At 35.9% G+C, this 26,251-nt stretch overlaps 2 protein-coding genes across 3 annotated transcripts; both read right to left on the bottom strand.

The window, feature by feature from the left end:
• On the bottom strand, positions 4,795-14,651 carry LOC109235693 (kinesin-like protein KIN-12B). The gene is made up of 16 exons (XM_019401900.1): positions 14,135-14,651; positions 12,861-12,998; positions 12,597-12,680; positions 12,344-12,469; positions 12,187-12,246; positions 12,047-12,100; positions 11,854-11,946; positions 11,009-11,104; positions 10,670-10,815; positions 9,675-9,824; positions 9,450-9,579; positions 8,091-9,353; positions 7,903-8,001; positions 7,667-7,819; positions 6,788-7,588; positions 4,795-5,196 (listed from the first exon to the last, which is right to left on the bottom strand). Exons 1-16 carry the CDS (start codon positions 14,483-14,485, stop codon positions 4,918-4,920), a joined length of 4,023 nt encoding a protein of 1,340 aa, XP_019257445.1. The 5' UTR covers positions 14,486-14,651; the 3' UTR covers positions 4,795-4,917.
• On the bottom strand, positions 15,843-21,430 carry LOC109235692 (cycloeucalenol cycloisomerase). Of its 2 annotated transcripts, none has more exons than XM_019401898.1 (9): positions 21,285-21,430; positions 20,739-20,903; positions 20,482-20,624; positions 18,974-19,057; positions 18,415-18,456; positions 17,898-18,008; positions 17,624-17,815; positions 17,402-17,499; positions 15,843-16,318 (listed from the first exon to the last, which is right to left on the bottom strand). In XM_019401898.1, exons 2-9 carry the CDS (start codon positions 20,743-20,745, stop codon positions 16,135-16,137), a joined length of 861 nt encoding a protein of 286 aa, XP_019257443.1. In that variant the 5' UTR covers positions 20,746-20,903; positions 21,285-21,430; the 3' UTR covers positions 15,843-16,134. The 2 variants fall into 2 exon arrangements, with proteins under 2 accessions (XP_019257443.1, XP_019257444.1); XM_019401899.1 differs by having other exon boundaries at positions 21,228-21,286.

Genomic DNA, 26,251 nt, shown 5'->3' with positions numbered 1-26,251 from the left:
GGGGGTGAGGTGTACAACTAAGATACCAAACTGTCTGGCTTCTCATCTTGCGCTGCTGTACATATCATACCTTTCCATTCACTTTATGTCTCTTTCTTTCAACTTAATGGGCCGTTTGGCCATACGAGATTTTCACCTTTTTTTCCAAAAGGAAAAGTTACTTTTTTCGAAATCAGCGTTTAGCTATGAAATTTTCAATTTTCATTAGAAAATAAATTCTTTTTTTCGAAAATTTGAAAAATATCAAAAGATCGTTTTCCAAAATTTTCACTTCAAATCAACCTTGCTTTGAGTCGACAGGCTAGTAAAGCGCTACTTCTAAAACGATCGTTAAGGTCATTCACTCGGGCCATCCTCATTACCGTGAGAGCAAACAGGTAAGCTCCAATACATAACTCCTTAGTACGTCAGCGGCTATCAAGATCGCTTTGTTAAGCAGTGATCTTAATAACCGAGAGTCTTCTAAAACTCTGACTTTTTTCTGGGAACATGATCAACCAGAAATAATTATGTTGTGCATCAACAAAGGTCTAACAGTTTCATTGTAGGCACATCTTTCTCTTAGTGAAAGCCGCGTTCACACAGCCCTATGCCCCCCCCTCGTGGTATTCNCCCTCCTTTTTGTGGTATTTATCCGGATTTTTCTTAAATTCAAAAACAACCTAAAATTGTATTCATGTCCAAACATAACTCTAACTTTCAAATACCATTTTCACTTGGAAAAAATATTTACTTTTTTCGAAATTTTACAATTCTTATGTCCAAACGCCCACTTAAGCAGCAAATTTCTCTGATTTGGTTTCCTACAATATTTAATTTGAAATATGAGAAAAAAACATGACGTGGTGCAATAGTTGAAATTCTTTCATACTTAATCAGAAATGAAAACCCCCTTCATGGGGAGCGTTTTATCTCCTTTAGTAGATATAAATCTGAATTAGTTGGATTAGTAGTTCAAATACCAAATGCCTAAGTTAGGAAAAAAGAAAAGGAAAAATAGGTTGTGATTTTGAAGATTGAATAGCCAGCCCATCATTGTGATATCACCAACTAAATCTTTTACTTTCAAGCTTTAATATCATTATCAATATTCTTTTTTTTATCTCTAAGCAATATCTCAAGATTTTGAGAGGGACCTTGGCGTAATTGGTAAAGTTGCTGCCATGTGACCAGAAGGTTACGGGTCCGAGTCGTGGAAACAGCCTCTTGAAAAAATACAAGGTAAAGTTGCGTACGATAGACCCTTGTGGTCCGACCATTCCTCGAACCCCGCGCATAACGGAAGCTTAATGCATTGTGCTACCGTTTTAATATCTCAAGATTTTAGCTGTATGAAGGTGGATGAGATTTGATAATATATAATACTAGAGTAGTTTAGATAATGTCAAAAGTAAATTATAAACATGCATGATACAAACTTATTTTAAGATCATATCTTATTCTGACAAGATAAAAACTTTTTCAACAATATATCCTTGTAGAGATTTATTCATGTAAATTAATGTATTTATTTGTCTTGCTCCTCCAATAGAGTAAAAGAATAAATATTTTAGAGCTTTAAGTGGCCCCACTTTGATACGTAAAGTAAAGTGTATGAAATATTTTTCTTATTTTTAATGGTAGTCAGAAATAAGCCAAAAATTTGCATCCATAGAAAGATAGTCTCTTTTTTTAAGTCCAGTTACTTTCGGAGATTTGTTTCTCTGTATTAACAACCAAATATACATGTCATTTTCAATACAAATATGAGTTGAGCAATATACTAATAATGGATACTCTGATCACATACGGGTGATAGTTGAGATCCCTCCGTTCTTAATCAGAAGTATTAGATTTGAGCTTTAGGAATTGAGAACCTTTAGATAGAGAATACTTTATCTCCCTTAGATCCCTGTGCATTAACTCCCCCATCGTAGATGGTTCAACCATGGCCGGTGCCACGAAATGATTGAGAACTACGATAATCTATTCAGCGTGAATTCGAATTAGTCATGCCGATGGACTTTAGATACCGAATTATTTACACTGAAAAAGAAGAATTGAGACTTTGCAAGACCATAATCAGAGCTGACCTATGTATAGAGATGGGGGGTCACTAGACATTGTTAACCTATATATATATATATATATATATATATATATTTTGCCTGGAACCCTTGAGATCAAAAGTTTGATGGGTTACTGATTGAGCAGTTCTCGCATGTACCCCTCGACCTTCAAATCCTAAATCCGCTTCTGAGTTCCATATCATGTTAAGATTTAGTGCAAATGGCTGCTATCCAGCAGTGTTAGACACTTGGATCATCTCAATATCCACAACTTAGTAAATTCTGGCAATTTGAATTACTATTGCATAAAAGACTAACTGAGAACAGAGAAACAAAGAATTTATGGGTTCCACATTTTGTTCTATGGCTAGGGCTGGAGCCTACTTGGTATATTTTATATCTACATATATTTGCAGGGGCGGAAGGGGGTTCAGAACCCCCTTTGCTGAAAAATTACACTATATATATAAGGCAAAATCTGTTTTTTACCTCTATATATTAAGTTTTGAACCCCCTTAACACAACTCAAAACTGTAGGTGGAAAAGGAGGTTCAAAACCTTCATAAGGTTATAGGTTCAATTCCCATTAGCTAAAAAAAAAAAAAAAAAATTGAAGCCACTTCGTGAAGATCTTGCCTCCGCCACGATATATTTAAGTAAAAAAGAAGTGCCTCTTAAGAAAAGGAACAAAATGGTAGGGGTGTACAAACCGAACCGAAAAACCACACCAAACCGAAAAGTCAAACCAAACCGATTAAAAAACCCGACTAGGTTTGGTTTGGTATTGAGTAAAAAAACCCGATCAAAACCGACATATAAATATATACTTTTTAGACTTTATATAGAATTTTCTTTACAAAAATTTTAGAAATATTTGGGATTCTCTTATGGAATGTAATATTTAATAGAATATGAAGTACTCCATTTTTACTAACCTTAACTAATGGGTTATATGATCACTTTCTTATCAAGTACTCCATCTGAAATGCGCCAATTTCTTTGTTCTTCCTTGTTCATATATCAACATTTATTAAATTCTTATATCTTTTTCAAATTTGAAGTGGTATTTTGATAATCTAAAATTAAATAGAACTTATCATTAGTTAGGTATCATGTTGATTTTTATGTTTAATTATTAAATTCGTTTAACCTTATAAGTATACATCAACGAAAAATTATTGTCAAAGGACTAAAAAAATAACTATCATGTGTTATTAACAAAATACTACCATAAAAATATTTAAATAGATCATATGTTTGTCAAGTTTTACTAAACATATATTTACTTATAAAAAGTTTAACAAAGTAAGATTGAAATAATATTCACATAACAAAAAAACCCGAAAAACCGAAAAACCCGATAAAACCGGACCAATCCAACCCGATATAGTTGGTTTGGTTTAGTTTTAATAAAAACCAAACCAACCCGGTCCATGTACACCCTACAAAATGGTCCACAAGTAGAAAGAGTTAGATGTCAAAGAAGACAATCCCACAAGCTACTTGTTTTATAGTCTTCATAACATGATAGACTAAAATATCAGCACAAGTTCAGGCGTTTCCTATGGACTGTCCCTTCTTGGATAAATAAAAAGGGCAGTCCCATGCACTAAGTTTTCGCTATGTGCGGGGTTCGTGTAAGAGTAGAACTACAAGGGTCTGTCGTACGTAACCTATTTCTGCAAGAGGCTATTTTCGCGGCCCGAATTTGTGACCTCCTAATCACATGACAGCAACTTTACCAATTTTATATATACATATATATATATATATATATATATATATATATATATATATATATATATATATATATATATATATTCTCTCTAATAAAATTTCTGTATAATAGTGCAAAAGAATTTTTACATTACCAAATCATATAAGAGATTTCAAGTACGTTGCCCATCATAAATCGAACTAATTACTTGGAAAATAAGGCGAGTAAGTTGCTCAAATAGTTGAAGATTTTAAATATATGTTATAACTATTCTACGTGAATTTACTAGTCTGAGCCACTTGAAGATTGCCCCCTATCCACTTGACATGCAAACCAAGCAAATAAATGATCTAAGTAAGCTACTAATACACATCAATGTTCATTCTTGGGATCTTTCCACAATTCCATACTTGTCTCTGCTGCAGTATGTCCCACCCTATCCAAATAAGGCATTCATTCAAATTCTAAACATAATTCGAAAAGAATAATCATTTGTCACATAAATTTTGGAAAACAATCCCCAAAAAGAAAAATCATTATCATCACATATATCTTCTTTCACATCTATATCAACGTATGGTTTTCACTCTTATGCAGAATTATGGCCTCAACAACAAGAAGTCAACAACAATAACAAATCCAGTGTAACTTCACAAGTAGGGCCTGGGAGGGTAGTGTGTATGTAATCTTACGCCTACCTTGCGAAGGTAGAGACAAGTTTCCGATAGACCCTTAGCTCACGCAAAAGAAAATAAGATAATAAGATAACAATAGCAAGATAATAAGATAACAGAAGCAAGAGAAATACCAGATAGTAATAAAAACTAAGGATAAGAAAATACGAGACAATACTAAAACTAAGGATAAGAAAATACGAGACAATACTAAAACTACNGTACACACATGAGAGGGTACAAGAATGATACCTCGATACAGTTAAAAACTGGTTTGTATTTGAATGGAATGAGAAAGTTCATATCTACTGAAGCAATAAGGCATTGGATACAAGAGCTTGATAGATTCAACGACTATTTTTCACAATTGGTTTAGACAATCACTATCATTAATTTTGAGGAAAAAACAACAGCTTCCCAAACTATACATTACACTATTATCAATGCATACAACAACAATCTATGATGCGTTTCCTGTCTATACATTGCACCTATCATACCCGGAGAACCAAGAAGAGGGGTCACCAAATTTTGGTAAGTCCTCCTCTTTAGTATGGTAGAATGGCTCAAACTCTTCTCTCCATCGCTGATCACCTGTCTCGGGGTCATCATATACGGGTTCTGATGTATCTTTAGGTAAATGGGGTTCTTTTGGTAACTGATTCAAATTGGTGATCTCTTTCTCATGTTTTTTCTTCAGTTTATCAATCTGTTTGTAAGCTTCATTAGCTTCTTGCTCCGCATAAATGGCTCGTTTCTGCATATTTCAGAAACTTGTTAGGATATTTTAGAAAGAAAGTATATATACAAGCAAAAGTGACCAGTGGACGTACACGGACAGAATGGGAAAAATAATATACTTGGAAGGCACATATAAGAAGATACATTGTCCCAGTTTCCTTGTGTATGGGGATAAACAGCAAGGTCTTACTCCCTAGGCAAGTCATATTTCTCCTAGGTTATTTTGCCCAATCATCACGAAGAGGTCTCTTAATTCTTGGAGATCTTTTTCGACAATTTAAGAAAGAGAAGTAATCTACAGGAATCTTATTAAGAGACACTGAGAAATGTCAGGGCAAGACGGTATTATTGATGTGTGGACACATAGCCAAGTATCTGCATTCAGCTACCTTTATAGATAGAACTCTTCACATTGTTTACCTGAAAGGACGTCCCATAAAAAAGATAACTTCGTTTGTAATATGATCGGAATGTTTTACTTATCATATATGGAGACTGAATTTAAGAAATAAACAAAGAAAGAAAACTCTTAAAAAGATTTCTACAATATACTTCCAGAGTCATGCAGCATCAGAATATTGGATTCCCTAAAACCAGGCAAAATATTCCTTCTAGATTATACCAGACAGATCTTTAATATCAGTCAATCATCTACACCCCAATCCCAAACAAAGTTGGGTGCACTATTTGAATCCTCTGAAACCATTCAAACTCCATTCAGGCCCAGATCAGGCCAATAAATACTTGTTTGCCTATAAATAATGCCAATTAGGAGGTTCCTGGGAACCGGAGATTCTCTAGATTACACACCCTTCTTTTATAACGGTGGTGTATGGGGCAGCTTGCACACCTCAACTATTCCATAGGAACCTGCTACCTCCCACCAGCACAAGGAAACTCCGCTCAACAAGGTTTAGGCCGATAGGAAGAAATCACCTAATGTCTTTTTTATCTCTGCTGGGACTTAAACCACGATCTCCAAGGTTTGGACCCACTTCATTGACCATTAGGCCACACCATCGGCTGCCTTTAGATCACACACTTATCCCTACACCGGCATACAAGTTCCAGGCCAGAACTAAAAGACACTTGCAAACATGTAACTGTAACAATAATGATATAAACTTTAACCCAATTAGAGACTATTGCATATATGGATCAGTCTATTCCATTGTGTTATGTGACTTATGTCCTTAGCAAAAACCTTGTATTGATTCCAAAAAAATTCTAGTTTTTTTATATAACTTTCTTCCACGTTGTACAAAGATATTAACTTTAGCTACTACATAGTGTTTGGAAGATCCAAGCAATAGAAGATGGTAAATAGATAACTAAAAATTCCCAGTTATACTTGGTTAAAGGATTTGAAATATAAACGAGGTCATACAATTGAAATCAATTAAGATATAATTAGTTTAAAAAAAAAAAGATAAACCCAAAAGGAACCTGTAAATTACTTAAAAATCTTGATGTCTAAAAGCAGCCAACAGTAAACTCATGATATCCCTACACCGGTATACAATCAACAGAACTATACAAACAAACCAAAAACATATGTACGGATAGAATAAAATAAAAAGAAGAAAACAATGGACTCCAAAACTCACCTCTGCAGCTGCAATAGCTTCTTCTGCTTCTTTAAGCCGTGCTAGCAATTCACCAGCAGCTTGTACAGCTTCAGCAGTATCCCTGAGTTGGTTCTGAAGCTCCTTGTTTTCATCCCTAAAGTAGCGCCTTTCCTTTTCCCTCTCCACTTTCAGAGCTGAAATTTCTGCAGCAAGTGCATTTATGAATTTTGATTCAGAACCTCTAACTCCTGCCTTTGCAGCTGCTTTTTTAACATCTTCTATGCCAACTTGGACCTTCCTGTGCCTCGCAAGCAGTTGAATATGTCTCTCCTCAAGTTCAGCATACTGTTCAATCATGCGTGCATGGCCCTGCATTGCCCTCTGCATTGCTTCTTTCAGCTCTTCCGAGCATTTTGTTTCCAAATCTAGTTCTTGTTTTCGTTTTTCAGACAAGGTGCGGCTAGCTTGTAGGTCCAACCTCAACTCTTCTACCAGAGAAATCCACTTACTCTCTGTTTCAGTCCACTGAATTCTCTCCCTTTCAAGTCTCTGTTCAGAACTCTCTTCATCTGACACTGGAATCGTGGATAAAGTTGGAGGCACACTGGGCTCACATGGAAAAGTTAATTGTAGAAGAGAATTTCCTTTCCTAGATGACTTTGGTGAAAAGTCCAGGTAAAACTGTAGCTGGCTCCTCAAATCCTTAATCTCCTCCAGCAACACATCTCTCTCATCTAATTCAAAGAAATTATGATACCGCTCCAGCTCCTCTTGAACTCTTCTTAGTTCAAGTCTGGCACTTAAAACTTCAGGATGATTCTCATACTTTGCCTTCAGAAGCTGCAGCAAATGACAAAAGAAACATGTTTAGGGGAAACAAAAACATTTCAGAAGACAAATTTCAGGTCAGATGCATGCCTTATGCTCATGAATCAGTGCCAACAACTCATCCTCCATGAACTCCTCCTTTGGTAAAACTCCATCCATATAACTCTCAAGGCGAATGATCTTATCTTCACGTGTCTGGCTAATTATAGCATTGCATTCTCGTTCATGTTTGTATTGCTGGATCTGCCATTGGTCGCAAAGCAGGTCAAAGAGATGCAAAAATAATGAAAATTGGCAGGTTCCTTAATTGAACAAACCAAACATACCAAACGATTGAGTTGCATGATCTCAGAAGTTTGCTTGGCACATATATCTTCAAGTGCCATCTCTCTCCGTATAGCTCCAGCCAAGACCTTTTCTACTGCCTGTAAAAAGTTAGAATGGTTGCACAGGTATAAGAATCATGCAAGACTAAAAGAACCAAAAATTCCGGTTTAAGAAGCTTCAAACTTACTTTAGGCACTTGAATCTGGAAGTTTCCACAGGACTGTGATCCAATTTCAGATACCAACTGTGATCCATTGACAGGTACCAACTGCAAATTTGAGCCATCATCGGCATCTTTAAGCTCTTGCAATGAATTTCTTGCCTTACATTTACTACACAAAAATGTCGAACCTCCTTCAAATGATTCATCATCTTTTATAACAGTTTGAACTCCAACATCTATTTTAGCAACTGGTATAATTGCACTAATATCAGCAGGCTTGCAAGAAAATCTGACCGAGGAGCGCCTCAAAGATGTACTTTGTCGATTAGTATTAATAATTTCAAGTCCCCGCTGAAGACTAGCTGCCAAATGTTCAGTTGATGTGAAACAGCTTTTGTTTCTTTGACTTGTTAGAGAATCCAAACAAATACTGTTTGAAGGCTTTGTGAAGGATATGTTCGGGGTTTCCAATTTTTCTCCAAGATCCTTCTTTGAAGCACTCAGCACTGAAGTCCTAAGACTTTTCCGACTGCTAGTAGCTCTTGGTGAAACACTTGGAGTGGGAGAGTCTAAAATAGGCGACACATCACATGGAACTACACTGAGGTTAGTGCAGGCTGTATTGCCCTCCAAGCATTTAGAAGAGTTCTCTGGAGTCCGTTCAGAATATTGCTCTGATGGTGAGTCCTCTACCACTTCCCGTCGTCCTTCATTCAGCATATTGCTGGCAGAAGACAGAAGATACTCCTCTTCAGTTGGCTTCATAGAAAAATCTTTACCTAGCTGTTTCACTAATGAACGATCCAAAACAGCTTCAACAGTTTCTCCTATGCTACCTTTGCAAAACGACTCATCCACGATTAAACTCTTCTTGATGTTCTGCAGTCCAGCACCATCAGCAGTATCATTTTCATGCTCGACAACTGCATCAGATACCTCTTCCTCCATGGTAACATCCGTATCCTCGGAGCCTTGCTCCTTGTTGCAGCCATTCTCCTTTTCCCCATGCTGTACTGCAGAATCAAGTAGCGATGAACCTTTTGAAAAAGTCTTCCGCAGGATCCCAAGTATACTATTTTCTTTGCTGCCTCCAGACAAGAGACCTAATAGTTCGGCTTCGTCCACAATTTCCATTTCTGTATCACCGTCATCATCAATAGGTAGTGTCACTGGACGGTTAAGGCTGAATTTTAATTGATTTAAGCTTCTGCGAACACTCCATCCTGATGAATAATTTCCATTTTGATCTGCCTGATAGCCATTTGCCTTCATTCTTAGCAGTTCCTCCTGTTCAGAGAAAAGGAAAAAGAGGCATTGAACCAGTTATCATAATTGAACCAGAGTTTAAGATGCATCAATCACAGGTAGAGGAACAAAGTTTACCCTTAGCTGACGTATAACTTCTCTCAAAGCATTTACATCATCTTGCATTTCTTCATTGATGACCGCCTTATTCTTGATTGCCTTAGCACGCTGGGCAAATCTCAGTGTACTGAAAGTCTCACTCTTACAACTGCATTACCGAAAAGAACTAAGAGCTCTAGATTTAATGAAGATAAACAGACTGGAGAACCAAAATCGTACTGAAATGTGGGGTTGTAAATCTACCTTTGAGATGGAGAAACGGCACAGATCATTGCAAGCTTTGCGTTCCCACCGAGAGATTCCTGTAGCAAAAATGTCAACTTGGAATCTCTATAGGGGATGTGCCTATGCTTGCCCGTTTGAGAAACTTCTGCAAGAATGTTTATTAAGTTCCTGTAAATTTCAAAAAGTAGTCGGATCAGCAGCATATACAAATATTCCAACTAATAGTGAAAAAGATGAGTCTTTAATAAGTCCCTGAACGGTATGTAACCCCAGCAATAAAAGGCATATAGCATTAACCACTATATTCTGAGACCTCTACTTGGATATGTTGAATCTTAGATGCCAGACATTTACTCCTATATAACATTGCTAGTCTCATAACCGTTCTGCGAAAACTTGCCTTACTTTGATAAGCGTTATCCCATCGCGTAACACTTATGTGTCATTCCTCCATTTTAGCCATCCTATTATGTATTACATCTTTATCTATCAAGACATACTTCTGAAAGACTCAGCCTAGATATCTTAACTGTCAGCACTTGCACCTAAACAGTTCCTACGAGAAAATAAGAAATGAGAAAAGAATATTGATTACTTGATGATTTCAAGAATACAAGACATACTTATTTATAGGTACGAGACAAGATCTAACCGAAGAACTTAAAGCTTCATCTATTCTAACCCAATAACTCTGACAGTTTAACACTCACTTAACATTCTAACACGCTTCTCTGCTTCTTTGAAAATATAGCAAGTAAATAGTCATCGAAATCTCGCCATAAAAGTTTCAATGCAGGAACTGACCAGAATAATATCTGGAAAGATCAGTTACTGGGTATCAACTATGGAAAGTAAGAAATCTTGTTTCATCTTAGAGTGGACTCAATTCTATTCTTCTTCAATCAATTGGTTCCTAGGGAAATATGCAATTCCTAGTCACATACATTAGCGTCTCCTAGAGAGCTAAACCAAGAATAATTCTTTTTCTCAAAATGATAAAGAAATAAATGTACCCCAACTGTGAAAGCGATCTGTTGATGTTCCCTGCTTCCTTCAGGCGTTCACCTGCTGCACCAGTTAGCTTTTGCCTTTCTGATCCAGCAAGATCAACAAGATTTATTCTACTCCTCTTTAGGTGGCTTAGACCATCTGCCAAGCTCTGAAATTATTTATTATTTCAGATCTCAATGACAACCAAATAATTTATTATGCTAGCAAGTTCTTGCTCACACTGAGAGCATGCAAATTATAAACTGCTATTAGAACAGCGTGATAATGGATAACAGATAATGCATAACTTGGCATTTAAAAGAATTCAGATTATTGTCAGAAAGGACATAAGATCGTATCACCTTGCATCGTGATTCAACAACACAGGTGAATACACTGTGAGAACGTGAACTCTCAGCATTTATACTAGTAGCACCAGTTCTCCTGTTTGACAGTCCCTGTAAAAATTTCATTGAGCAAGTTCTATAAGCTTTTCTGAGTGTAAAGTCCATTTTATCGTTAAAACTCCAGAAGTCCAAGTAAATGTAATTATAGAAAACTACTAACAATAACTTTTGATACTGATCTAAGATTAACAAGCTAAACAATAGACTCCATTTGAGGAATGGATACATGTTGACACCTAAAGATTATCTTCCAATTAAGTACCGGTCAGAATTTCAAATAAGATAACACAAATAAAATCTGGTATATGCCCCTTTCCCTCCCTATTTGATGAATCGTGTTCATTTGTGGGAAAAAGTATAGCAGAGACCCCAGTGATAAAAAGAAATTCGACAAGTACCTCAGTAATAAAACTCAACAAAAGACAAACATAAGCTGCAGCATAAGGATCTAGAAAGGCAAGGCATTAGCATTAGAACACCGAAACTTCTGTCCTTTCAGGGGAAAAAACAAAAGAAAGTTCCAAGTTTGGTTCCTTACCAAAACTGGATCGAAAATAAGCAAGCACTTAGCAGGAAAGACGGTCGACCTTTATCATTTATGTTACTGCACATTCTGCACCTAAGCAAGTGTTGGTTTATTATCCATTTCGCATTAGGGTCCAAGTGATTTACCTACTGCACAAATTCTCATGGCTAACTATTTTCCTTTACTGGTCTATTCTATCTGGCAAACCTAGTCATGATGCCTGCATTACTATATGTCTAATAAAGTGTAATAAAAAGATGGAAGCAGTCTGAACCTTCATCAAAAGCTTTGTCACATCCTTCATCGTGGACACACATTCCTCAGTCAAATTTTCCACATAAACTCCTGTTCTTACATCTTCCCTAATCTGAAAAGAGAAGACGAATTGAAAATCTTTTAACAAACAAATAGAACTCAGGATTAGACAATGGTTACAACACTCATCTATATTTTATTTCCTTTTTTACCTGGAGGTTTCTTTGACTAGGATCCAACAAATCAGTGATCTGTTCATTGTATATCTGTACATCATTAAAGTTAAAGATTAGACAACTGCAAGTATACTCTTTGTTTCACCATGTAAACGACCAGGGCCAACCAAATTAACCTCAAGAAAAGAACATTGACACAGATACATGAGCTGCTTATCGGCATGCTTGGATTGTTCCTGAAAAGAAAATGCATATATTATGGTAATTGCATTTTATACAACATACCAAATCCACGACACAGAGAATTAGAAGATCACAGAGACAACATATCACCTCCTTAATACGTTCGAAAAGCTGCTGAAAAACGCGTGGGGCTAAGCCCTGTTGATCATTGGTTAAGTTTTCTTCCAACAAGGCGTTGGCTGGTCCCCAAATTGTATATGTCTTTCCACTACCAGTCTGATCAAAATCAATCATATAAAAATGTTATTTGCTCATGTCACCACAAGAAAGAACATTTGAAGTTTGCCAGGCATATTTAACACGTATATCTAACATGTAGCAGGATGCAGTAGGCTAACATTACCTGCCCATAAGCAAATACTGAGCTGTTAAACCCAGCAAGACAATTTTCAACAAGAGGAGCTCCCACATGCTGGTATATATCAAGCTGAAAGAACAATAAGAAAGAAGAGTCAAGCGCATGTCATTTTCATTATTCTCTTCTTCGTATACTTGTTATATTGAAGCAAAGAACAATAACAAGGAAGAATCAAACATAGTTATCAGATTAAAATATACTCAAGAAAGCTATTTCCTCCTACATAGGTAACAGGTTATTACTTTGTACCTGTGTTGATTGGGTATCTGCAATAGAGTCAAATGTAAAAGTATGCCCAGCTATTGACAAAGAATCATTGGAGACCTTCTGGGCTACAACTTCTACCTCTTCCTCATCCTTGGTTGGCGGCCTCATCCTCACTATGACCTGTTTTAGATGAGAAAAGTTGCAGGAATCAATACGTGATTCTACCAGTAGTAGGCACTAACACAATGCCTGTTTGAACCAATCAAAGAGGAAGGTAGAACAAGGCAGAGTGACAGACAAAAGAAAGTGGATTAGATATCATTGGAATAAACAGCAAGTCAGCATTGATAGCAGTAAACCAAGTCACTCTCAGCATTTTAAGAATTAAAATGAATGCATATAAAAATGTATGTTCATATTAATGAAAACCATTATCAAGATTGAGTAGAATAGAGATCTAGCTTTGTTACAACCTTTCACAATATATTAATTTAAGGAAAAAACTAATCTTTCTAGTTTACTTGTGCTTCCACAGGTTTACCCAGCAGTCAAACTGAAGAAGACATAAACAGTAGTTGATCTCTGCCTCCAAGTGATCAGGTACAACCTTCTGAGCACTCGGTACTAGCATTCCTAACAAATAGCAGAAATTTTGTGGAAAAAGCCAAGAGAGATTTATCTTAATCTCCAAGGGAAAAAACAAGTTGAAACGGAAAAGACAAATACCATGCAGAAATACTCATAATATCCAACATGGATATAGAGGATTCATGTAATCGACCCGAGCTAATCTGAGATTGATGAATCACTGATTGACTTACTGATTTATCAGCTACCAAAGAAACTAGTAATAAATCACGTTTAGGGAACTCTTGTGGTATAATTTTTTATAACGGTGGTGTTCGCACCAGCTTGCGCGTGCACCTCGACTATTTCACCGGGTACCTACTACCTCCCACCAACGCAAGTACCGGGTAACTCTGCCCGCTATCGCTTAGGCAGATGAGAGGAAATCGCATACCTTTTTTGCCTTCGCTGGAATTTGAACCTGAAATCTCATGGTAGCTTTGTACAACTCTCAGAAACAATTGACTTCAAAAGCAGAAATTTTGTGGAATTAAGTCATTAACCAGCATAACTCATCTTACATATCCAACATATAAACAATAACAACAACAATAGGTACACTTAAATCCTAAACAAGTTGGGATCAGCTATAGGAATCTTCTATATCAATTCCGCTCTATTCGGATCCATTTCATTCCAATACAAAAACAATATAGAGCAAAAATTAATGTAATTTCCCGCAATCTTACCTTGACGCCGGAATCAGAAGATCCAGCGTTGCCATTCTCAGTACCAACGGACTCCAAATTGAGCTTCCGTTTCAAATGATTGGAGTTAGGCGGCGGGCGTGGAGGTAGAGGACTCTTGGTCTTCGCATTAACGGCTTGCAATGAGTTCGGATCTGACGGGTGATTGGTCGGAGGAGGAGCATTCTCTTTAGATGATTTGTTATGCTTCCTGTTAGTACTACTACTGTTGTTGGGTGATGTTGAGGGTTTCAGCTTTGAAGAGCTAGGGCTTGGAGATGATGACGGCATTGTAGCTGCAGACTCGTGATTCTCCCTTAAGATTGTGTTTCTCTGTTGCGCAAAATGCTTCATTTTTTTGAAATGGAGAAGGTGAAGATGAAGAAGATTAGGGTTTTGAGCGAGAAGAAGTAGCCGTTGGGTATTGATGAATTTGAATTGAAATGAGAGGGGAAATGGAGGGTGTAAAGGTATAGGAGAGAGAGAGGGGGTAATGATTTGTCTTCTTTTACGGTAAGCTGACTTTACGTATGATTCATCTCAACCTCAGTTCACATGTGGGCTTAGGCACGTGGCTTTATTACAGATTTGTGATTGTCTAGTTTTGGAGCAGTGATAAAGTTGTCTCGTTGTAACCTATAACCTATAGTTTACGATTTCGATCAATTATCATTTTTAAGTTCTTCCTCACCTATTTGATATGGGATTGAGCGTCATATCTTCACCCACTCGAATGATAGCCCTTTCTCTATTCTCCGATTGTCTGATTACGAAACTAATTTGAACAAGGTGAGGCTGAACCTAATACACTTTACGAAAAACTTACTATAACTTTTAAGATCGAGTTAGGTCCAAAATTTATCTAGACCATGAAATAGAATCGTGAACCAGCAGCTAAAGCAACGCTCGATTTAACAAATTTGGTTAGCTCATTGTATTCCAGTCTTCATATCATAATCTCAAAACAACGTTGACCATATTTTTTTCTTTATTTTTTCTCATTACTATGGGATGTGGCATGTGGGGAGGAAAAGGGAAAAGGATAATGGAAATTGAACTCACCTTATTATGGGAAAACTTTCACAATATTCTGTATGTTATATACAAAAATTATATAAATTTTATATATTTTATCGACTTTCAAAATATAAATAATTTGTGGCGCGGACTAAAAGTGAAAAAGCCCTTTTCGAAAATGACACTGTTCTGGATCTGAAAATGAGGAAGAAGAAAAATAAAAAGACAGATCAGATTTTTGAAAATGCATATGGATCTTGAAATGGGTCAAGAACAGTCAAAGCCACAGCTCACATGGCTTATTTCTTTTTAATTCTCATCTTGAAATGGTAGTACTACTATTTATGTTGCAAAAAAAAAAAAAAAAAGTACGGCAGATGCACAAAGCATTTCGCATCTATGCAAGGTCCGAGAAAAGGTCGTACCCCAAGAGATATAACATAAATAATCTATCCTAATGCACGCTCGAACTTGTGACGTGTAGGTTACAAACATTTTTCAGATTAAGAGTTTCTACAATACCATTTTGAAAGTAGTATGAAGCTATGACACAATATTAAGCCTTAATAATCAACAATATGGTTGGTGAAAACTTCCACCAATATCACTAATCACTACTTTTCCTTTTTTTGGCAGGATTGGTTTTTTTTCTCCATACAATTTTAGAGGGGCTCAAAATGCTAACATGAGAGTGTAACCAACTCATCCACTTTACCCCTATTTTTATTCTTTCTTATCAACCAATTCAGAATATTTGCACCAAGAAATCTGAAACTGCTTTTACTGGCTAACTTGCTTTCCAGTTTCTTAGAAGCTAATAAAACATAGTGTTCAAGAAGAGTACAAGTGAACATCATTCTGAAGTTGTCTTAAGTTGGTAAGAGTACAACAAGGGCCTAAACTAATCCACTCAACATCATTTCAAGAGACCTAAACTTCTGATTTTGCAGAAGCTGTTGACTTCACACGTCGCGATTGAAACTCCTTCAAGATGTCACTGAAAACCATGGGAGTCCTGATTGAAGGCATTGTTTGGTTTCTGCCATTGGGACAATGGGACCTAGAAAAAGGCGCCATAAGTCGAGTAAAATTGTGACTAGCATTGCAGCACCCAAAGCATCAATGGACACTCTTGGCAAGTCCCACGAATCACCAGGTTTCTCATCAACCCTGTGCATTAAAGCAAACAACCATCAACAGAATTCACAAATGATAGTTACACAGCATATAGTAGTTAAAATGCAGGAGTTCTGGACCATAATGATTAACGACAATGGTGTAATATGATACATATTTAAGGTTAATCCACATATGGTCAGAAGAGTGTTTGTGTTGCCTATGGTTCTAGAAAACCACTTTTTAAAGCAAAGCTTAAAAACTTCCAAGATTTTACTTTAGTGGAAGTGTAGAGTTTCTTTTTTCAATAAATAGTGAAGTATAGAATTTTACCAACTCTAAACAAGTATGAAATTTCACATTTCTGTTTGTCCAACATTGAAAATTCTAAAAGCGCCTCAGACGGTTAATAAAATCAAGTTAGAGCACTTTCACTTGGAGCATACATTCTATCTCAAAAACTATAGTATACCAAATCTCACTGTGAACTGTCAAATTTTACACTAGTAATCATGCTGAAATATTCATGAATGGCCCCTCTAGAAAAGATTGAAAAGAGCTACTAGCGCCGCTAAAATAAAGATCAGATGACTTTAGAAATCCCTTTAAACACTGACAGCAACATCAATCAACTCAATAATGCACTCATCTGTTTCGTCCTCAAATTGCAAGATCAGTTGGCCAAGAAAATCTTTGAAGACGTTACAGAAATTGAGAGTCAGATTATGAGCATCTAACTGCTTAACAATAACTGAGGCAAGCTTAACTTGAGAGCGGATATTACCTTCAGCAAATAACATTATTACCTTTTTTATCTGAAACCTTTTCAAAATAAATATCATAGAACTGAATTTTGCTTGCTCCAGCATTATACACCTTGAGGCGATTCTATTGAATATTACAAAATATGTTTAACTTAGCTAGTCCGCGGACTGAATTCATCCACCTTGTGTTACTCAAAATCTTTTCGACATATTTGTCCTCATTTTCCACTCTAGTTTAGAACTGATTAGACTATTGCACTTAAACGATAAAAATGTATAGAAGTTTAAAAGACATTGTAATTATACCGTAAATAAACAACATCTGCACTAGGGGAATTTCAGAGGCAGGAATTGCAGGGAAAGAAGTTCTTACCTGAAAAACATCGGATAGCTTACAATGAAGTAGATCGCGTAAAACAACGAGCCAACTTTATACATAATTGCTCGGTCCACGAAGTCATAGTACGGAAACTGCAGAGGTCAGAAACAAACAAGTGATGTTTTTAACCTTATTTATATATCACAAAGGCATCTGATAAGGCTGCTATATACCCTTACATAAGATATTTCTGGACTCACAAAATTGACCACTTACATTGGAAATAGCTAAGGTCTCCAAATAAGCTATAAAATAAGCATATGCTAGAATCCATCCAGCCCTGAAAGCCCACTGAATATTCTCGGGCAAATCAGCAATAGCATGCTGTAGCCTACGAAGGGTCATGTTTGCCGAGACATGGTAAAACAGGAAGCAAACATGTGCTAGAAGGAAAGTTGTATGGGGTACCTGCACAGAGTTACACGATAAAGCTTTTAGAAGATGAAAAATCCAAGTAAAGGATGGGGCAAAATTCCGAACAGGTGGTTACATTATTCATCTTCCAAGACGGAAATGTATAAGAAGCCCCCAAAACTGTGAAGAAATAGTGGGTCCAAAAGTAGTTCCCAACATAAGTGAAAATTGCTATCCAGAGATTAGCCTGGAATAACAGCAAATCAATAGTCAGTAGTCCATACAAGAACCAAAAGAGAGGATCGTAAAATCACGAAATAAGTAGCAAGGAAATTTCTTGTCTATGCCACATTAGTCAACCAAAGAATCCGAAATAAATTAACCTGTGCCAATTTTAGTGATTTTGTCTTTTAGCACCAATGCTGAGCATCATAAATCAAGAAAGACAACCCAATTTCACAACAAGCTATGGCCACAAAAAAAATGATCTCTTGTCTTTTTCTTTCACTTATATTATCTTTTTTCTCCACGAGAATTTTTCCAAACCGAGTCATATGAAAATTGAATCTAGAAACCAATCATAATAGAGGCTTATAGTTGAGTCCTTAAAATTGCAAAAAAGAAATTGATATTTCTTCCTCAAGAACACTTGCCTTTACCCAATAACGATCCTTCCAAGGAATGCTCCTGTCAGCCTGCAAAAGTTACACATAATAATAAGCCTTCATATGACTAGTTTTTCGAACAAATACTATAAAGCTCATCTTTTTAACTATGTTGATTTAACTAGTTATGTATATCGTCAAGAATAAACAAGAAGAAGTTGCACTGAAGAGCTTGGCGAATTAGAGGAAAAGCTCATCATTCAAATGCAATAGTTTGCACATGATAGTTTGGACTCATAATAAGTCATTTTATCTCCTACATTTAACACAAAAGTTATGAGTAACTTATCTCCTTTTTTATCAAAAATGAGCAATTTGTCTCCTTCATTAAGCACAGATCCATAATGACCTAATTAAGTACAGTTTGATAAGAGAAAAGGTGACAAAACGATAAAGAGGTAGTAATTTGATAAGAAATATTGGTTGGAAAACTCAAGTTGCAGCTCATTTGAATAAATAACAACTGGAAATTTTTACAGGTCTAGTTATTGTATTGTTGATTCACCAACAGAGCATCAGTAGTAGGAAAAAGGAGACAGAAATTCACCTTTCCAACAAATATCACGGGTACAAAGAAAGCAGGAAGTGCAGAAATAAGCCCCAGCAAGAGGTACTCCCACTCTGTAAAGTTCTGTCACAATAAGCCACTCTGTAAGTTACAAATACTTGATTTTATAACGGGAAGCAGATTGTAAGTTACAAATACTAAGCATGCAGTATCTTAGCAAGAGAAAACACGAAAATTCACTATAAAATACACATACACACAGAGAGAGATTAGCACAACAACTAGTAAACCATCAGATGTAACTTTTAAGCCACGTAGCCACGGGAGTGAGTAGGACTAATCATATTAGTAAAACAACGATTTGAACTTTTAAAGATAACTTTTGCATCATTCAGCAGCAGAAGCTTGACTAGAAGAAGGATAGTTCATCAGAAGAGACTGGGAAGCCATTTAAGCAACAGTAAGGAGTTGGTCTGTAACACACACTCTCTCACCGCCCGCCAATTAACAAAGCCTATCAAATAGGAGAATGAGTCACTCTTTTCTTGAAAAGTATTGACTATAACAGTATCAGCAGAATAAAACAATTGGGACATTCTGACCTCTACACAGGGGCTTGTTACACCAACACATACATATGGTGCCTAGTAAAATAGGAAGTCGCCGGGGTGCCTAGAAGATAAGGATAACTCATTGGTTCTTACAGCATTCCCCACAAGCAAACAAGAAACGAAGTCTTTACTATCTTTAATTACATCTGAAGTTTCAACATCTCAAGATGCCTCATAGAACTTTTTAAGGTTTCACCAACTTTCATCACAAGTTGAATCCTGCAAAATTTATGGCTGCTCACTAAATTTTGCAATTGCTCGTTCCTTCGGTAGGCCATACGACAATCTATCAACTGTGTCTCAATTTCAATCAAATTGGGTTGGCAGTATGCATCCTCAATACACTCAAATCTTTTTTTTCTTTTTGTTGATAAAATCCATACACTCCAATCTATCTGGCTAATTTCATTCCAATAGTCAATAGTATTAGGGAAAATTTACTTCCCTTTATGCAACCATTTTCTCTGAATTCCCTACTCTCCTTTCCCTGATAGGGAAGGCAATTTTTTCAAAAATCAACAAGGACTGAACAAGCACATTTCGAAGTCACAGTTTAAACAGACAAATAAAATATACAACCTTCAGAAACTCGCAAAGTTTCTAATGCATTTGTTAAGATGCAAGTAAATAAATAAAAGTGCTTCCTCTCGAAAGCTTAAGTTTTTAGATGAGACAGTCCACTGTATTCAATGGCATTCGCATCAAAGGTGGATTCATGATTTAAACTTGAGGGGTTCAACCTTTTAAAATTTTGAGCACTGAAATTACGGGTTTCAAAATGTAATACATTTGTTAAAATTTAGAGATTTTTCACACATGCGCGCACACACATATAATATATACTATGTATCTACATTTTGTGTCAAAAATATTGGGTTTGGTTGAACCCGTAGCTAATAAGTTACATCCATCACTGATTGCGCACATGTTACACACCTCGTAGAGCTTATACGGGACGACAACACCAAGGCACAGGGTGAGCCAAAAGGGAGTGTAGAGCAGAAAGAACACTTCACCCCATCTCTTGCTAGGGTTTTGAGCTAACCACAGACTGGAAGTTGAACTAGTCACTTTACTACCTGGAGAAAATCCATTATTACATCAGAAACAATAAAAAATAAAAAAATAAAAAATAAAAAATAAAATCAAACCAAAATAACTAAATCCCAAGTAGGTAAAATCCCAAAACTTACCTCCCATTTATTTCCACAGCTTAATTGTCGAAAAAAGAGCTTCCTCCTCACTCAAAATTTGAACTTGGAGAAAACCCAAAATTTATTAGCTGTGTCACAAACTAGAACTTGCCTCTAAACTCATAAACAACAATATGGCAAATCAAATTGTGAATAACCTAAAACCTGCACACACAAATAAAAAACAAATTAAGAAATAATCACAACCCACATTCCAAAATTTAATCTTTAATAATAACCCCAAGAATGAAAACAAATGTTGACCTTCCAATTAAATAAACATTTTACAGTGAGTTAAAACCTGGAAAACTATACAAATTAAAGAAATCATCACTACCCACATTCCAAAATATAATCTTTATATAAAGCCTCCTAGAATGATAAAACCAATGTTGACCGATCAATTAAATACACAATTTATACTGAGTTAAAAGTGAGATTTTTAAAATACAGCAATCATAAATTTAATTCACGAAAAAAGAACATTACGTTTTTTGCATTTAGCATCAAAAAGTAGAAAAAGAGCAAAAATAGAAGAGCATGTACCTAAAAAGAGGCCACTGATCTGTGATGAAGAAGTCATTAAGAAGAAGACTGAAAAGAATAATATATAACAGAAAAGAAAGGGACAAATTTTTTTTGTAATCTATATTTTTGGACGTGCTCTTTTGTGTTTTGCTCAGTGTAACTCTGTAAAGACAGCTCAGTTTATGATTAAAGAAAGGAAACTAGTGGATCTGAAATAGGGTGGGATAGTTTGGTACAAACCCGAAATCCAAATCGAAATTAGAAATTCTGATATTTTGAATTTAATTTTTAAAATTTTTGGATTTCGGATTGAATATTAAATTTGGTATTTCAAATTTTTGTATATTAGAAATTCTTATACTTTATATTTAGCCTATTATTAATATGTCAATTATAATAAGTTCAGTACCCTACCCATTAGATATTATCTCATATATTCAATATTAATTAAATTATTGTGAGAATATTTTTATTTGGACATGGTTTTAGTATTTCTACTTTTTATCGGCCGTAGTAATGTCTCTATTCACGAAAAAAAAACGGATAAATTGCGGAGGTTAAAATTGCAGTTTGCGGAGGGTAGTAACCTCCGCTATTTGCTGTCACGGCGGTTGAGCAAGCCCCCGCAGTATGCATCGCCGCTATTAATTTGCGACAGACAAATGCGGGGATTTCCTGAACCGCCGTGACAGCAAATAGCGAGGGTTCCTACCCTCCGCAAACTGCAATTTTAACCTCCGCAATTTTATGAGCGAAAATAGATTTTATTTTTAAAATTTAATTATTGTTTTTGAGTGTAGGGGTTGTGAACCCCCGTAATCTGTAATTTCTTTTTGGGGGTTATATCCCCAACTATTTTTAAATATATTATAGAATTGATTTTTATCATCAATTTGCCATATTTTTCCTCTAATATCAATTAAAATATTTATGCTCAAACCAAAATATTAAAATTAAGAAACATCAACATTTCATTAACCGTGAAAAATATTATTACAGAGTAGTATCATATATCTTCAAACTAAATTAGAACATAGTTAACCATCTATATCAGTGATCAGCTATTACATTGTCCTAATACATCCACTTCAATTAAAATGAAACTCAATGGTTGTCACTGGGATTACTTCCGCCAGAAGATCTTCTTGCATCCGTCGGTGAAACGGGTCCACTAGCTGCATCACTTGGCTGCAGCAAAAAGTAAAAAAAAAATATAACTATTAAGAGTATCAGGAAACAAGTCATTGGGATAAAATAAAATTATCTCAATGAGAAATAAAATACACTTTGCCACTTGGAGATATTACTTGAAGTTTCATTGAGTCTTCTTGTGCCAAAGACATTACTTATGAGAAATTTGTCATAGATCATACTGTGGAATTCTATTTTAGGATTCTATCATGTAACTACTCTATATTAAGATTCTATACAAGTTCTTTCTACTAGTGAAAGCTAACTCAAAGAGTTTAAGTTTTTTTCCAAATACAAACAGATAAAAAAAACTTGGTATTATTCAAATCTCAGAAGTTTTCAGATTGTTCCAAAAGAACAAAAGTAAGAATAAGTGTATAGCCAAACAACAAACAAAAACACAAACATTTGAATCTTAAAAACACAAAGAAAAAACAAAGAACCTAAGACTTATTTCAAACTTGTGAAGGTTTTGTTGGCTTTGTATCACAGCTAAGATTTCTGACGAGGAGAGATTAGCAGCTGCTAGCTGGAGAAAAGTTTGTGTGATTTAAAAAGAAAACACCAAAAAAAGACCATGAAAGCAAAAGATCTGACATGTTTAGAGTAGTATTCATAACACAAGTCAGATTTGGTCCCTAAGAGGAAAATTCAAGTTACATTTACATTTCTACATTGTAATATTCTTGCCATTTCTACATGTCAAATTTAAAACGTGAAGGAATGAGTACATGATTAAATTGGAAAGGATTCTATGCAGCAATCTGATTACATATTCATTGTGGTTCTCCAACTTGTTAGGTGGAAAAGGATAGACAAATTGTTGATTTTTCACAGTGACTATGGATTCCCAAAACTTCAAAGTCGCACCAGTTATCATAGTGACTCTTAGCACTTCACAAATGAAAAATAAAATTGCACAATACACCAAAAATAAAAGAACTAAGCATTTACCGTTGTAGGAGAAGAAGCAAAGATCCCAGCAAATTGTTCTGGTATTGAACCTTCCTTCATTATCATATATTCTTTGAGAGTACTCATCAATTGATTGTACTTCTCTTGGCATCCAACAAGAAGAACATCCAACATTATTACTCACAATTCTAATATTACCAAGACGAAGATTTGTCTCTTTGAAAGTATTGCTTGGAGTAGCTCCTAATCCCAAACATCTCACCCTTCCAGGATGCTCTTTGCCTAGCACCTTACCAACAACATCATTTGGAGAAATTTCAGACTCATCCACCGTACTTTCACTCACGGCTAGCTCAATTTTTTCCTAAACACAATACACATCAAAAAAATCTGAGCCTACTGTTCTTTGTGCAAGAACACCAGTTATAGCCAGGGAAGTAATTAAGTGTGGGAAAAGGACAGGAAACAGACCAAGAAAAAAGAAGAGGACGGGAAACAGACCAAGAAAAACATACTAGTATTTAACTAAGAACAAAACAAAATGGAAGGACTTCATTTTGTAAACTATCTGCTACTCTAGCAAGAATATTTATGTCCTGTGCTAATGGTGTATTCTCTGCATCATATTAATCACAGATAGAATGACTTTAAGGATGAAATAACCGACTAACAAGATATCCCCAAACAATATGGAAACAGATTTTAACAGCAACTAAGAAAAATACATAGTGTGTATTGTGTAACTCGTATAGGCTATCAGTCACACGATTGTCTTCATCTAAGTTATTTCAGCCTCTGTTGTTGCATTCATGGTCCCTCTGAAAAGGGACAAACTAAGCTCTTAACATAGATTACTGCCTCTAGAAATGGAGCAAAGTTAGTAATATCTAGAAATCTGATCGAATCATCCTTTGGACTGGAATTCATAAAACGTGGTCCAAACTTGAGCAAAATTTCACCTTCATTTGACATTAAAATAGGTCGACAAAATATCTTTCCCATGGAATCAACAGGAGACTTGACGATAAACATATTTGTCCAAATGGGTCTTAATAGATTCAGGGCCTACTGATGATGGATATAGTTGGAGAAAGTATGGACAAAAAGACATTCTTGGTTATTGTAACTTACACATATTTCTTTTGCCTCCTCATTTACATATGATCCATCTTTTTTCGTATGTGTAGCAAGATAAAGTTGTGCTCGTCCAGACTTACTTCCTATCTCAGCCATCTATGCATGAAAACAAAAATAAGTCAGAATAGTTTAATTAAAGTAAAAGAAATAGATACAATATCTAAAATTTAAATAGTAAAGTAAGGTAAATAATGTGACATCTTTCACCATTTCAGCCCTTCTTCTAGAATTAGGTTTGGAGCCACCGGTGTGTGGAACTGTTTGCTTCTTCCGATTTTCAGCATTTCTTTTACACATGTTCTAACAATAAGATACATTTCAGTCAATTATATAAATAAATACAAGTCATATTTATATACATCACACGGGGTCTAGTCATGCCCGAGAACTGGCGAGCGGCGTGCAAAAACTCAAAACTGACCGGTCGGATCGTACAGTGATATGAAATACCTATCGGAACATTATCCATAATCTCATCTTTGGTTTTAAGTGGGTCTTTAAACTCATCCCACAACTTCTGCCTACTTGAAGCCCACTTCTTTGAAATAGAGCTATAAACATATCCTCGTGCAACTTCCTCAATGGTCATAAAACAGAAATGAGACTTCAAAACAAAATTTTGGTTAGTTTATCTTTTATATACAAATATAAAAACAAAAGACAAAATAGAGATATAGTTATAAAGATCTAGAACTTATACCTTTATAATGTTATTAAAGCAGTCGTTAAAGTATGACTTAGGCATATCCGGCCATTTATCAAAACCAATTGGAAATATGGTACAGTCAGTTGCTAAAAGGCCACATACGCCTGCTAGAAGGCCTTGTGCTTCGCCAATCGGATCCTTGCCATCAAACTCCACCACAACACGTTCTCCCTGAGGTAAACTTAATGCTTCTCTAGTCTTCAATTTCAGCCTTTTGGTATTTCCATGTGAATCTTTAATAAATAAAAATAAAATCAAAAAAGTAAAGGTAAGAGCCTTTTGGTATATATATATATGGTGTAGCTCCAGATACAACTCTAATTGCATATATATAATCAACAAGTATAAGGAGATGAAGGCAGCATCTTCAAGTTCAAATATAAACAACTTGATTGAAGACCTAGAAGAACTCCACATTCTCCATATCATTTAGAAAGATTACCAGATAGGAAACATACAAGAAACATGAAGTAACCAAGTCCTAGCTTGAATCTAGCAAATAGTAACAGCCACACATAGTAGCAGATAGGTGAAGCAGCAACAGATGTACAAAAGTCCTATAGAAGATGCATTGGACAAGTGCAAATAGATCCACTCACACCCCATGGGCAAATAAATTCCCACAATTAGACTCTAAAGTCCTACACAACAACAGAAGGGTAATGATTACCTATTTCATCGACAGTCCAATGATGTGAAGACTCACGTTTAGGACGCTTATTGGATGTTGCTTGTGTTGGTGTGGGATTAATTGGAGGTTGAAATGAAGGAGTTGTCTGTGTTGTGGCCTGAAATGAAAGAGTTGTCTGTCCCGTGGCCTGAAATGAAGGAGTTGGCAGTGTTGTGGCTAAAATGAAGTGGTTTGCTGTCTTGTAGGTTGAAATGAAGGAGTCGGTAGTGATGTCGCCTGAAAAGAAGGAGTCGGCTGAATGCAAGGAGTTGTTTGCCCCATGGCTTGAAATGAAAGAGCTTGCTGTCTTGGCTGTGTTGTGGCCTGAATGAAGCGTTTGCTGTCTGTGGCTTGAATGAAGGAGAT

This window comes from Nicotiana attenuata, chromosome 12 (assembly GCF_001879085.1).
Source record: "Nicotiana attenuata strain UT chromosome 12, NIATTr2, whole genome shotgun sequence".
Classification (NCBI taxonomy): Eukaryota; Viridiplantae; Streptophyta; class Magnoliopsida; order Solanales; family Solanaceae; genus Nicotiana; species Nicotiana attenuata.
This window is presented reverse-complemented; position numbering and strand designations above follow the sequence as displayed.

What these genes read in the sequence shown, in the direction of transcription:
- LOC109235693 (XM_019401900.1), bottom strand. Translation starts at nt 14,485, where the DNA reads ATGAAGCATTTTGCGCAACAGAGAAACACAATCTTAAGGGAGAATCAC. An exon ending in GTCAATGTTCTTTTCTTGAG is followed by an intron (nt 12,101 to 12,186) that starts GTTAATTTGGTT and finishes AATGATGTACAG; the next exon opens with ATATACAATGAACAGATCAC. An exon ending in AAGTTATACGTCAGCTAAGG is followed by an intron (nt 9,354 to 9,449) that starts GTAAACTTTGTT and finishes TTCTCTGAACAG; the next exon opens with GAGGAACTGCTAAGAATGAA.
- LOC109235692 (XM_019401898.1), bottom strand. An exon ending in CCGTGATATTTGTTGGAAAG is followed by an intron (nt 18,457 to 18,973) that starts GTGAATTTCTGT and finishes TAACTTTTGCAG; the next exon opens with GCTGACAGGAGCATTCCTTG. An exon ending in AGCTATCCGATGTTTTTCAG is followed by an intron (nt 16,319 to 17,401) that starts GTAAGAACTTCT and finishes TTTAATGCACAG; the next exon opens with GGTTGATGAGAAACCTGGTG.